General features: G+C 33.2%; 2 protein-coding genes and 1 non-coding gene across 3 annotated transcripts; 1 reads left to right on the forward strand and 2 right to left on the reverse strand.

Annotated features, from left to right (window-relative positions):
- Positions 1 to 6,536: 6,536 nt before the first annotated feature.
- On the reverse strand, positions 6,537 to 8,090 carry LOC143532700 (enoyl-[acyl-carrier-protein] reductase [NADH] 1, chloroplastic-like). The gene is made up of 5 exons (XM_077027676.1): positions 8,027 to 8,090; positions 7,736 to 7,809; positions 7,479 to 7,590; positions 7,334 to 7,385; positions 6,537 to 7,236 (listed from the first exon to the last, which is right to left on the reverse strand). Exons 1-5 carry the CDS (start codon positions 8,088 to 8,090, stop codon positions 7,122 to 7,124), a joined length of 417 nt encoding a protein of 138 aa, XP_076883791.1. The 3' UTR covers positions 6,537 to 7,121.
- A 1,069-nt stretch (positions 8,091 to 9,159) lies between these two features.
- On the reverse strand, positions 9,160 to 10,018 carry LOC143532722 (uncharacterized). The gene is made up of 3 exons (XM_077027692.1): positions 10,004 to 10,018; positions 9,465 to 9,738; positions 9,160 to 9,319 (listed from the first exon to the last, which is right to left on the reverse strand). The coding sequence occupies exons 2-3, from the start codon at positions 9,727 to 9,729 to the stop codon at positions 9,198 to 9,200; spliced, it is 387 nt and encodes a 128-aa protein (XP_076883807.1). The 5' UTR covers positions 9,730 to 9,738; positions 10,004 to 10,018; the 3' UTR covers positions 9,160 to 9,197.
- Positions 10,019 to 13,446: 3,428 nt separating this feature from the next.
- On the forward strand, positions 13,447 to 13,572 carry LOC143532764 (U6atac minor spliceosomal RNA). The gene has a single exon (XR_013135243.1). It is a non-coding gene; the product is annotated as a U6atac minor spliceosomal RNA (small nuclear RNA).
- Positions 13,573 to 14,082: the final 510 nt, after the last annotated feature.

Below are 14,082 nucleotides of genomic sequence, written 5' to 3' on the forward strand. Positions count from 1 at the left end.
TATAACCCACAAAAGTTACTTAACATAGGTTGAGTAATAATTATGAATGAAATACCAAGACCCGGTTTCGAGTAAACTTACTTTTTAGAACATGTCTTTAATTTCCCAAGTATTTACATTTTTAAACCATAAACTTCATTTATTTACTTTACTTGTCATATTTTATTTTAAACCCTTCCAAGACTACCTACAAACTTAAGACCCGTTTAATCTAGGTCTTGCTCGTTAAACCCGATCTCCGATTATTCACGAATCAATCTTTCAAGTTACTTAGTTAACGTGAGTACATTTCATCCCCCGTTTTCACTTTTATCTTTTGGGGGTAACATGCATACTTATTCAAACAAAAATGATTTATATTATATTCATTTCTCAAACCACAAACTTTAGGGTATATGATGCTAGAATACTTGCTCTATTGTGTGTTATATGTCTCATATGCTTTACGTGCGCGAGTGTTTATTTTATGTTGTTGTTGAGCCTCATTAAGTATGATCATACGCTCCCCTAACTACTTAGCCTTGTGCTAGTAGAATAGGGCCTCATTATCCAAGTATGTCGGTATTCTTACCGATTAGAAAGGATCCTCATTTACATATGTTTTATATACCATGATTGATGCTTTTATTTATTGTCTCATATACGTTTGTGGATTTCACTCATATTATATATACTCAAAACTATGAAATTGCTCACCAACATACGTGTTGACAAATGTTATTTTATGCATGTTACAGGTTTGATTATTACTTGAGTTGGAGTTTGAAGACGTCATTCTATTTTGATACCGCTAGGTTATTAGAAGAATGAACAATATATATTTCTTATGTTTTGATGTTATTTGTATGAACAATATGTGTTACTTTGGTGATTGAATGAAATTAATGAGTTGTTAAATATTGTCACTTTAATAGTGTCTTGTGTATTTGTCCAATCACGTTGCACCCCGGCATGTTCCATCTTTGGTCGGGGTGTGACAGGTTCGATATCCGGACTTCATTAGGCTTTGCTACAGTTGATAGGTACACTTGCCTGTCTAGTGGTCTAGCATTAGGATAGTCTAGATTTATAAATTTAAAACTAGAGTGTCTAGGTTAAATAGACCGCGTTTTCGCACATCACACAGCTCTGACAAGTTGGTCTTGTGAATTTAAACGCCCTTTCCTCATTTTCTTTGTTTTTCTTCGTTTTCTTTTCCTAGGTTTCTTCATTCTTTCCTTTGACATTCTTATCTTCTTCTTGATTTCCGATAAGACCATTCATGAGATAACCGGCTAATTTCGTGGCTGAATTAGTGGTTTGAGGCAAATGAGATCTTACCATGTCTCTAATTTCTAGAGGTAAATCTCAAATATTGCAGGTTACTTTATTGGATTAAGGTATTACCAAGTGTGGTACCAATCTACAATACTCTGAAACTTAGTATTGTATTCTTTGAGATTAGTGCCTTCCACCTTTTGGTTCAAAAACTTAGTTTGAATAAGATCGGTTTCATGCACGGGACAGAACTTTTGTAGCACAAGTTCTTTGAATGCTTCCCACTTCAAGTGATACATAATTTCTCTACCCTTTGACATGATTAGGGTATTCCACCATTCCAAAGCTTCGCCTTTAAAGTATTGGGAGAAGTATTGAATCTTTTGAATCTCAGTACATTGGCTGATGATAACAATGGACTCAATTTCTTCAAGCCATCGTAAAGTTGATATGGCACCTTTATCGCCATAGAATTCTTTTGGTCCATAGGCTTTGAAGTTCTTGAAACTACATCCTTGAATTACCAATTGTTTCTTGAATTTATGATTGAATTTGCTCTCAGCATTGGAGCTATGAACACTTTCTTCATGATGAGAAGGATTATGGATGTTTTCTAACGGTATTGTTTGAATATTGAGATTTAATTTTATGTGTTTCCCTCTTCATTGCATTGATGAGAGAAATGATTTCATTATGAATCATTTCTTGAATTAGGACAAGATACTGCTTAGGAATCTCCTGTGCAGGTTTTGTCATATCCTTGTTGCTTCTTGGAATTGAAGCTTCGTCATTATTCTCTTGATTGTTTGGGTTCAACATTCTGTAAACAGAATAGATTTTAGTCTGAACAAAATTCTTATTTATATACTAACTAGTTTTTCTACCCGGCGCGTTGCGCTGGGGCAGCCGGCAAACCATAGCATTGAAACACGAGCATTGGTAAAACTCAAGGTTACGACGATGAGTCGACAAGAATTTGGTCATCATCGGCTGTGTTTGTTACAACCTATACACCATTGATAAAATTTCAACGTTAAAACCCAAAAAATTATTTCGTTAAATGAACATATAAAAACATTAACGTATAAGAAAACAAAATAATTAAAACAATGTTTATTTGGTTGGCAAACTCGAACAGTGGTAAAACCTAAGCGTTGTCAGTACCTTGAGGGGGTAACTTGACACGAATTCGGCATGTTTTGATTACGTAAGTTACGGTAACGAAACTCAAAAACGAAATAAAAAACATATAAAATTGAGGTGGACCGACGACCATTTGGGGGGGGGGTCGGTTGGTAAAACTCGAGCGTTGTCAGTCATGGGCTTTAAATAAGGCCGCAAGAAGGGGCGGACCCACGTGGTAAGGTTCGGGGTCCGGGACACCAATGTTTTTTAAAATTTACTTTGAAGCAGTATATTAATTTTTTAAGGACCCCATAAGAATTAGTATTTGGAACCCACATAACTAATATTGATGTGGCTTGGTGGATACTTCCTTGTTTTTCCAGTGAAAGGTTGCAAGTTCAGTCCCTACAACCTCCGAATTTGCTGTTTTTCTTTTCTGTTTTTCCTTCCAGCACTATTTTTTTGTTGTTTTTTCCTTTCTTTCAAACCTACTAAATATTAATTGTTGTTTTTCTTTTTTTTTCCTTAATGGTTTTGTGTTTTAAATGTTTAAAGTCACTCACTGTGGGCTTTAGACTTTGCAACAAACACATTTAAGAATTTATAATACATTTTTTTCTCATTTTGAATAACATCATGTATTATGTGTTTAATTATGACTTTGTTTTTTATTATGTTTCTTCGAGCCGAACAACAACCGACCCGATAATTTTGAACACCGAAAAATTGGGATCCCGTTGGCCAAAAATCCTGGGTCCGCCACTGGCCGCAAGTCTGTGCGAACTCAACATGTTTCTTTCATATTTAAAAAAAAAATTGACGTTTGATTGGTTTGCATTACGTTTATTATAGTAACCGAACTTAAAAAACAAAACAAAATTCATCAATCAATACGGTGCCGCCAAGTGCGGCACCAAACTCCTTATTTATATATAGTAATAATGATTGAATGTTTGCAGCAGATGTGTGACACTTAACAATTAATACAAATACAAAAAATTTAATTTGTTTATAAAATGTTTAATTAAGTCTGTCGCATTTCGAGAGGATTTCTTTAAAATCTTTCTGGAATTTGTTCGTCTCGTAATGACACAATCTAGTTGTTTATTCTTTGTTTGAGAATTTGATGTTTGGGATAATCGTATGAAACGACAATTCCCCTATATCATTTTCCAAGTATCTTGATGATAGTCGTTGAGGTTCTTGAGAGAAATTAGTACTTCCTAGTATATCTCTTGTATATAAATAAACCACGAGAATTTTACTAATTATCTTTTCTAAGGTATATTTATGTTTCTTTTATTTTGTCGTGCCTTGACTTGAAGTTAATTGTCTTTTGGATTTTGTCCACCTGAACATTTTCTCAATCTCTTAGTAAGTATTCTCTTACTTCCAGTTATAACTGAAAGAATTACTCTGAGAGTTCGTGCGATCTATTCTTGACATAACTCTTTAAAATATACATTACTAATTTCGAGGAAATTTAAATATATCTCTTATTTATGTTGTTACACGATTGCACGACATTTATTACAATTGCATTGTTTACAACTACTAAAATTCTTATTTCTTCCATCGAATAATCAATTTCTTGATCTTGTTTTCCTTCTTAGCGTTTTCTCCTTTCTCTTTTTCTTTCGCTTTTCCTCAACGTCCATTACTTCCTTGTGCATTGCTTCAGCTATTTTAGTGACATTGATTCCATAATGAGTTGAATCATCCTCAATGTCATACATTCATTTATAATTCATGTTCTGACGTTCACCTTCAGTGTGATCAAAGTAAGGGTCTTGTATTGTTGAATAATTAAAATATTCTTGTTCCTAAGGATTTTCTTCTGGATAAGTCATTATTTCTTTTCCTTTTGACATCATTGGTTTCTTGGATCTACTTGATCCGGCTCCATACTTGTTCTGTTTTGGAATAATCTGAGCTAGCGGAATATCAGAATCAAACGAATCTGAATCTTCCTCCATTGTTGTTTGGTATGAATTTTCATCACTAGATATAGGACTTGGGAGTAAAGATGTTCCCATAAATCCTTTTCCTTTACCAGATCGAGGTTGAAATGATCCTTGGCTAGATTGATGATCGGACATCTATACAAGGTAATATTAGGGATAGAAGTGTGTTTTTCCTATCTTATCCATACTTGTTTATATCTTATCCGTAATAATTTTAATCATTCAATGATTATTTCTTTGATATCCTCACTTGGATACTAATGATTATTATAAACTTATTTCTGATCAAAGCCTAGGTATGATTAAATACCTAATTCACTAAGATCGATGGCTCTGATACCAACATGTCACACCCCAACTTAAGGCCTAGGCGTGTGACCAATAGTTGGTACATGTTTTGTAAATATATCAGAGTTGTGGTAATTTAGCGGAAGTCTTTATTTTATAATAAAATATTAATATATTTTGAGACATTTATTTATAATAAAATATTAATTAATTTGAAAGGTTTCTCGGATAATAAATACCCGAGTGTTTGATTTTATAAATCTTGTTTGATATTACAAATCATATTTAAATATTGTTTACAATATTTTATTTATCTAAAACTGAGTCATCTCTACCTTGCGAGCATCTATCATCATTGTTTTCCTGAAATATGGGAAAAAATACGTCCACGATATGCTGGTGAATCATTGACTCTAAAAACATTTTATAAATCTTTCTTTGACTGACAAGATAGTTTTCTTGAACAATCTCAGCAGAAACGTTTCTTATTTCTGGGATTTGTGCCACTGCCATACACACAATTACGGTTCTTCGGGAACAAATGCCCATTGGAGAACTTTTATTATGATCTTTAGTCTGTGGCCACGTAGCCTTGATTGAAAGACTAGATAAATTATGTTTGGATCTAGACACATGTTTACTCGGTCTGAGTTGTTTTTTATTTCTGTCTTGTATAAAATAGGGATCATGTAATCCCTTAAACCTTTATGTAGAGATCACGTAATCCATTAAAATATTTGTCTGACTTTGTTTAAGATAAACAACCTGTTTATTTTGACTGACTGAAAAGGTTTTAACGTATTCACCTATGATTGTCTGTTCTGAATGATGTGGTGATCTCGTTTGAAAACCTTTATGAATGATTGATGATTAACCTATAAACAAATAGGTTTATAAATACCCGGATCGTCTCTTAATATGGCTACCAAACCGTCTTATCCGGTCAGGTTCACGGAAATGATATCATCCAACATTCAGTTCCACTGGTTCCGGTCCAGATTTTTCATGTTTTTTTTTGGTTTGGGTATGTTTATGAATCGTGAAATGAATGATATTTAGCCACATCATAGTGTGTCGCAACGCGCAAGAATGATAACTTGTTAAATAAAAATTGTTGTGTTTAATATTTGTTTCATGTATTATCGAATTGTTTCCTTCATTCCAAAAGGTGGATCAGAAGAATTAATTAATATGCATTGAAGTACTCCAATTTTGGAGTAGGGGTGTAAATGAGTCGAGTCCAAGTTCACCTACGCTCCCCTTATGAGTAGTTTTTCAAGATCAACTCAGGCTCGACTCATTATTTTATTTTTTGTGTATATTTAATATAAACTAATATATATTTTTCACTTATCTTTTCATAAATTTATAATAATAATAATTATTACATTAAATATTTAATATATTAAATAAAAAATTATATAAAATCAAGGCTCGTTTAAGCTCACAATTAACAGGCTCGAGATTGGACTCGTTAATCAAACAAACTTATTTTTAGGCTCGGGCTTATTTAAGCTTGGCTTAAGTCAAGCTTTTAACGAGTAATTCTCGAGTAGCTCACGTACAGCTTGACGCGTTTACACCCCTTTTTAGGAGTCCCGGTGCATTCTAGTTTTAACAGATAAAAATAGAGAGAAATGATAACATAAAGCCTGAAAGTAATAATAAAAAGTGTGAATTTGATTTTAGAAAAGGAATTTGTAAATAATTAAACTGTTTAATATTTTAATACAAATCCCAAACACCCTTACAAGTTTAATCCTTAATGTACCATATATGAGCTCACACCATAAGAAATAAAAATGGATCTCAACCATTGATATTTTTGTTACCATTTTTCTCATCTAGAAATGTTTTACAATGTGAAGATCAACCAACTTTTTCATTATTAAGTTATTATGTAAACAGTTTTATTTGTGGAACCGAAACAACAACGTTGCGATTGTTCACCACCTTAATGTTTTTTGTATCTTGAGGTGTCAATATCCTTAAAAACCGGGCTGTCGACTGCAAGTCCCATCGCATGCAGCCCATTGTCTACATACAACACTGCCCCCGTGATGGCTGAAGCCAATGGTGATACCAGAAAAGCAGCAGCATTTCCCACTTCCTCTGTTTAAATAAATTCATTTCATCATTTTAAAACAATATAATTATAAGATACATTATATTTTACTTGCTAAATAATATTCACACTGACCTGCTAATAATTCTTTTTGCAGTGGTGCATTCACAAATGAATAATCAATCATCTCATCAACAAACCCGATCACCTTAGCAGCACGACTTCTTAGCGGTCCTGGAATATTTTCACTAAAAATTAATACAACATAACAGGATTTGTAACATTTAAAATTTGTCATATGCTTGTTCTATAAGGATGCCAAAAATAATAGTTACCACTTACCAGCGGATATTGTGTTCTCTCGGATTTCATGTTTTCTTCCAGCTTCAAATGCTAAAACCTATGTTTATTAATTTTAATAATTAATAATTATAATTATTTGAAGCCAAATAAAAGAAAAAAAAAATTGTGATAGAATAACTAACTTGTGTGTCACTCTCCAAAGCAGCCTTAGCAGAACTCATACCTCCACCATATCTAAATTAAAAAAAGTGCAGCTGTATATTTATAATAACTAAAAAATATAAATATCTCAAAAAAAATAAAATTAAAAAGGTAATATTAAAAAAATTACCCTGGTATGATCTTTTCAGAAGCCCTGTAGCTCAAAGAAATTGTAGCACCACCTGCATTATAATTTATAATAACTAAGGTCAACTTTGTTAATTAAAATTTTTTGACTTTGACTGGTCAAAGGCGAGTGCTGATAAGAATCATACCCGGGTTCATTATTAGGGCGAAATGCTGGAGCAAAGACACAAAAGAATAGCTTGATGCTGATATGGCAGCAAGATACCCGTGCCTTGATGTTTCTAAAAGAGTTTTGGTAACCTGCAAAATAGATGTTTCGGTTTTGGCACGCTTACTTATAAATGAGTCGGTTTGGGTTGTTTTTTTTATCTGAAATGGGACAACCTGACCTGTTTCAACCCATACTAAAAGTTACCCATTTTGGCCCATAACGTCATATGCATACCTCAGGTCCATTGGCTAATGAATGCACAAGAATGTCAATGCTTCCAAAATCCTCTTTCAAGATTCGGCTACTTCCTGCAAAACATAAACTTCGACTTTTTCACGAATGTTTGACTTTTGAGAATAACTCAAAACATGATTCATGAAACTAGTACCTTAATAGTCCACTTTGAGCACCATGCATAACGCTTGTTTGTTTTCACCTGCATGATGGTTACGCGTCATACAAGATTTCATTCTTTATGTTTCGCATAAATTACCGAAAAGTCTTTAAAAGAGTGTGGACTTACACCCTCAGGAACGTCTTCAGGAGTATCATAAACGGCATCTAACGGGTACACTTTAGTAATTTCCATCAGTGAACCATCTGCTAACCTGACATGGCAAATTGGACTTACTGATTAATCAACAAATCATAATATTATCTTATAATAAGTGATATATATACACTTACACACGTGATTCGTCAAACTTCCCCCTTTGAAGACTAGTCTGAAACATGTTAAGTGCCAAAGGACATCAACAACAAAATACATTTTAATAGCATAAGAATACTTGGTAGAGGTGTTAGATCAAAAAATGAATAAAATAAAAAATAATAGCTAAAATGGAACTGTTCGAATGAGCCAAAATTATAGTATAGGATACTTCTTGAAGGAACTAGATGTTCAATGAACCGTTCGTGGGAAGTTCGTTTACTTAAAAAACGGATGAACATGGACACAAGTTTTTGTTCAATTAATTAAACCTATGAACATGAAAACAAGTTTTTGTTCAATTAATTAAAGCAATGAACATGAAAAAATGTCACATTCGTTCATTTACGTCCGTGAGCTTTCATTATGTTCGTTCATTTACGTCCGTTTTAAGTTGTTTATATTAAACGTGTTCAACACCAACTTAGATTGAAGGCTTCTAGAATCTTGGAGAATATTTAATATAATAATTAGTTTATTATTTATTATAAGATAAGTTAGTCTTATTTTATTTAATCCTATTTGTTTTGGATTCAAATTATGTATTTTAGTTAGTATAGGATTAGGAACCGTGGAACCATTGGTTCAATGTGTTAGTTAAATTTAAGTTTTTCTCGTTTGTCTTTTTCTTAATAAAAAAGACAGAGAGAGTTTTACAAATTGTGTGTTCGTGTTCTTGATTCACTTGCTCAAAGTTTAACAGGTTATTCATATAAACATCCACTCAAAATTACTTATTACTAATATCGATTTGATTTTTATATTCTAAAACCCTTTGTTTAGATATACATCTATTTAATATTGAAAAGTTTGATGTAATATTGTTTGATACATCGTGATGGTTTATGTTCATTTATGTCCGTTTATATTCCTATATATACATTTGTGTTTGTTTACATTCATGAACTGTTATTTAGAGTATTAACGAACAAACATATAAACGAACACGAACATTGAAATCCGTTAGTGTAAATGCTCGTGTAAGAATCAGTTACATACCGGGACCCACGTGCCAACAAGAATCTCCGCACCAGCAGCAGCTAAAGATTTGGCTATTGCCCAACCATATCCATTATCATCAGCTATACCAGCAATGAATGCCCTCTTCCCTAAAAGTAGCCCCCAAGGTATTAATTAAACTAAAACATATTTTATGATTTTTTTACGAGAAAATCGACTGTTTTCTTGCGAAAAATGTTAACTCGTTTCTTAAACATCTAAGCTTAAATATATATTATAATCTACAAAATTAACCTCTTAGATCAACAGGCAGCCCTGGAAGTGGTTTTGTGTCACTCGAATCCAACTTGGCTTTTGTGATCATCTTTTCAAATCTCGAACCACTGAATCGAACATTTTGAGATGATAATAGCGTAGAAGTGATGTGGCATGAGCTCTTAAGGTTTGCATATGATGCAACTTTAACACCATTACTGAAAACTGCAATGCTTGGCTTTGAAACTTGATGAAAAGAAAATATAGAGGTTCTTGCAGTAGCAAAGTGCATATTGGTTGTCATTTTAATAATCTGCAGTTCATGCAAGGATCATAACAATTAGCATAGGTTTTTTTACGTCCATTTGTTACCGCATCTATTAGTAAATTGCAATTACATATATACATGCATAACTAAATATGTATTTTCTAGCTCATTAAAAGTGATTAGAACAGTGTAACACTTAACAGTAACACAAAACCAAGAGTAAATGATTTGATATATTTTTATGAAGAACATAACAGATTGGAAGTATGTTGATGAATGTAACTATTAGTAATTGTCTAGTGTGACTTACCTCTCTGATCAGAGGGAGTTTGTAACTATCTTTTCAAGTTCCTGTCTACTAATCCATGCATGTCTATATATACATGCAAGGGTGTGTGTAAAAGACTACATTCTCGTGCACATCCAATTAAATGAAGAGACATAGCCCTTTGTTTTCATTAGGCCACCCGTAGTGGGCGTGCTCTTGGGGCGAATTCCGGCGAGAACAACCCCCCCTTCCGAATTTTGGGGGGGGGGGGGGGGGCGCAAGGTATTTATCACCTCTTCAATTTTGATTTTATTATTATTATATTATTATTATTATAATGGATTGGGTGTGGTATATATATATTGGGCTACAACACCATTACACCCTAAAACAAAAACTCACCATTTGCTGACTGGGCACCACATAGCATAGAACGTCCATTTTGTAGTCCCTTCACTACACATAGTCTTAGAGTATTTTATTTAACATTTAACTTGATTTTTTTTTCAAATAATCTGTACTAGTTGGCTTTTCTTTTTCTTTTTCTTTTTCTTTTTTTTAATAATAATGTACATTTTTTTAACAATTCGACATTAATTTTAACGAAACTAATTGTTTTCAAAATAGAGTATTTTTTGTTCTCGTAATTATACATTTTCACGAAAAGTTTTATTTAATATATTTTTTGTGTTTATTTTTCAACATTGGATAGAAAATGAATGTTTTTGAAGATGAGTGAAAATTTGATGTGCAACTAACATGGTGTGTTTGTGGGTGTTTGTAGGGTTTGAATTTTCCGACATGACAATATGTCATGAGCATAACACGAATTCACGTGCTTGAGTTTAGTCTAAACAAGTTTGGGTTAGTTTTGAGTCAAACCATGAAACACGTTTAGGTAGTGGCGAAGCTTGGAAGTTTATGTTGTGCAGGGTCGCGAGGACTCAAAATATGTTTTATATAATTAAAAGAGAAAATTAGCATTTGCCTCCCTGGAATATATCGTCGCGAGATGGATTGACCCACTGAAAAAGAATTTGCGCATGTTGTACCATTGTCTTTCTCGGACGGGTTTTTTGGCCCCTTTCGTCAGTTGATCTGTTAAAAAATTTTGAAATTACGTTTTTACCACTAAGCCTTTTATTCAGTTTAAAAATAATCATCCAAAACCATGTAAATGCCGGGATTCGAACCCGAAACCTTCGGTTTAACACCCCACCAAAACTACCGGTTAAACTAAGTTAGTGTTTGATATAACTATACAACATAAACTATATATTATCACTTTTATCACTTCATCTTCCTCAATTATAATTAGGGTTCCTAAGTTTTAATTTTAGAAAATTAATTAACACAACTTATAAATAATTATTGCAATACATAGCATACCCTTCCGCAGTTCCACTTGCTCTGTTGTAAAAGCACCAAAAGACACATGACACATACAAGCTGCAAATCTGTTTATACATTCATACAATATATATGCCAATTCTTCAATTTTTCTCCATTGTTTCTTCTGGCCATGTGTACTAAGTTCTAACATACACTTCTTAGTTTCTCACCATCCATGCTCATCCCCATACAACTAAGTCCGTGGCGGTGGTTGTCGTGGCGGCGGTGGCTGCCGTGGTGCTGATGACCGGAAAAATGAGATGATCGGAAAAACGAGATGGCAGGAATCCATGGCGGCGGTGGCTGCCGTGGCGGCGGCATGGTGCCGGAGGTTAGGGGTTTTGATTGGAATGATTTATAGGTGCGGTGGTTGAATTATGAAGCGATTGGTGGTAGGATTTGAGAGACTTGAGGGTTTGAGTGATGAAATCTAGGGTTTGAAGATTTGAGAGATTTGATTACTTGTTATGAAATCGATGATGATGATGATATTAAGAGGGATTACTTGGCGGTGGGTTTGAGGATTTGAGGTTGATGATGATGAAGAACATCAAGTATGTTTGAGGTTGATGATGATGAAGATGAGTTGCTGATGTTGATGAGCTGCTCTTGTTCATATGAGTTGATGATGATAATTTTCTATTATTATTATTATTATTATTATTATTATTATTATGTACAATGACAACTTTACCCTTCACCATTAAAAGTCAACGTTAGTTTGACTAACAGTTGGAGCCAAAAAAACCCGCCCGAGAAATACAATGACACAACACACACAAATTCTTTTTCAGTGGTCAATCCATCTCACGACGATATTACCCAGGGAGGCAAATGCTAATTTTCTCTAATTAAAATATCTATTATTGTACTTTTTGGTTAAAATTTAAAATTGTATAAATAATATGACTTAAGTCAGAAATTGTTACTTTAAAAAAGTAATACAAATATGTAATTTAGAGTTTTAAAGTATTAATATGTTGAAGAAATAATATTTTTTAGGTTAAATAGGTAGGTTCTGCTAGTGTCAACCCACGAATAATATTTCCAGGTTTGTAGCGTATTCAAGCAGCGGATCCACAAACACTGCCCATTTGATAGCCCAAGGTTTTTGTGGCATCTAGCATCTTAGATGTTCTAATATTAATAGGCAAATTCGCTTCATATAATCCAGACTATGGCCGATTGGCGAATATAAGTTCGATCTATGGAAATGGCAAAAATAATCCTAACTACGTATATGGGTGCTAACTTAAAGGAAACTTAACCAGACGTTTGGTTTTGGTGACGTGGCCGCTGAGTTGTAATTTATTACAATATGTGGTCGCTGAGTTGACATTAATTACAAAGAAAAATTTAATGTTAAATGAGATGGATAATGACATAAAGTTTAATAACAAATAAGTAAGACATGTGGATAATTACATGGCTATTAACATATAAGCAAGCCTTAATTCAAGGTTTTCAGATCTTCACTGGAAGAGGATACAATATAGATTCAACCCATAGTGATGGTGGTGAACTGATGATGCGGGATCGATAAAGGGTTTTTGCCTTACAATACCAATCGAGGGCTTGTGTGTATTTGAATTTGGGTTTAGAGCGGCTGACGAACGGATGTAGTAAGGGTTTTGGCGGCTGCCGGTGGTGACCACTTATGGGGGTCTTTGATCTGCAACCCATTAAACACCAGTTTCGGTGTCCACTTTCTGTTTATATTTGTTATTTGTTTTATAAGTTTTCTAAAGATTTTATATTTCTAATACAATGATTTTATGTTAACAGCCATGTAATTATCCATCTGTCTTAATTACTTTCTTTGTTATTAAAATCCATGTCATTATCCATCTCATTTAACAAGATTTTTGTAATTAATGACAACTTAGCGGCCACGTATTGTAATAAATGACAACTCAGCGGTCACGTCACAAAATACAAACGTCTGGTTAATTTTCTGTTAAGTTAGCACCCACATGCGTAGTTGGGATTATTTTTTGTCATTTCCATATGTAGAACTTATATTTGTCAATTGAACATAGTTTTGATTATATAAAGCCGATACTCCATATATATGCTTCATCTAGTAAATACGAGTGTTCGTAAGAAGGAGAGATGGTTGGCATCTCTCCTGATAGGGACGGGAATAGCTTTTGAGTTTACTTGTTATCACACATCCGGTTAAGGCTACCCACTTCGGTGGATCTATAACACATTTTTTTTGACTGTTCAAAAAAAAAACCTTGTAAATACGAATTCCTTTAATGAAATCTTTTAAATGTTTTATAAAAGTTATTCTAATAAATTATATTGAAATGTCTAAACACACATGGCAACATATGGACGGAAGGTGTAGCATATGCCACAATTGTAAAAAAAAGGAAGTTTGGCATCGTAACCCTGCAACGGACCACTCTAATAGGTCCCTCCATCAAGACCCTTTTTAAACGAAAAAAAAAGTCGGCTGTTTCAACTTCCAACATGTAGAAGATAATAAAAATCAAACATGTAATAAATAAGGGCCATAAATAAACCACAAACCTAACTATCTTCAACTGCCACTTCATAATTATGTTAACAATATAGCTATTTAATGTTTAAATAATATTGTATTTTTATGTAATATTTAATATTTTATTTATAATACGTTCTATATTATAGTTCTATTAATAATTTAAGTATTTAGTGTTTAAATAATATTAATTGTATATTATATTTAAACATATATGAAA

Source organism: Bidens hawaiensis, unplaced genomic scaffold (assembly GCF_021521415.1).
Source record: "Bidens hawaiensis isolate Kalapana, Puna unplaced genomic scaffold, B.hawaiensis_p1.1 tig00009541_1, whole genome shotgun sequence".
Lineage (NCBI taxonomy): Eukaryota > Viridiplantae > Streptophyta > Magnoliopsida > Asterales > Asteraceae > Bidens > Bidens hawaiensis.

What these genes read in the sequence shown, in the direction of transcription:
- LOC143532722 (XM_077027692.1), bottom strand. Translation starts at nt 9,729, where the DNA reads ATGACAACCAATATGCACTTTGCTACTGCAAGAACCTCTATATTTTCT. An exon ending in GCTGCCTGTTGATCTAAGAG is followed by an intron (nt 9,320 to 9,464) that starts GTTAATTTTGTA and finishes GGCTACTTTTAG; the next exon opens with GGAAGAGGGCATTCATTGCT.
- LOC143532700 (XM_077027676.1), bottom strand. Translation starts at nt 8,090, where the DNA reads ATGGAAATTACTAAAGTGTACCCGTTAGATGCCGTTTATGATACTCCT. An exon ending in TCCTGAAGACGTTCCTGAGG is followed by an intron (nt 7,810 to 8,026) that starts GTGTAAGTCCAC and finishes TATGTTTTGCAG; the next exon opens with GAAGTAGCCGAATCTTGAAA. An exon ending in CATTAGCCAATGGACCTGAG is followed by an intron (nt 7,591 to 7,735) that starts GTATGCATATGA and finishes TCTATTTTGCAG; the next exon opens with GTTACCAAAACTCTTTTAGA.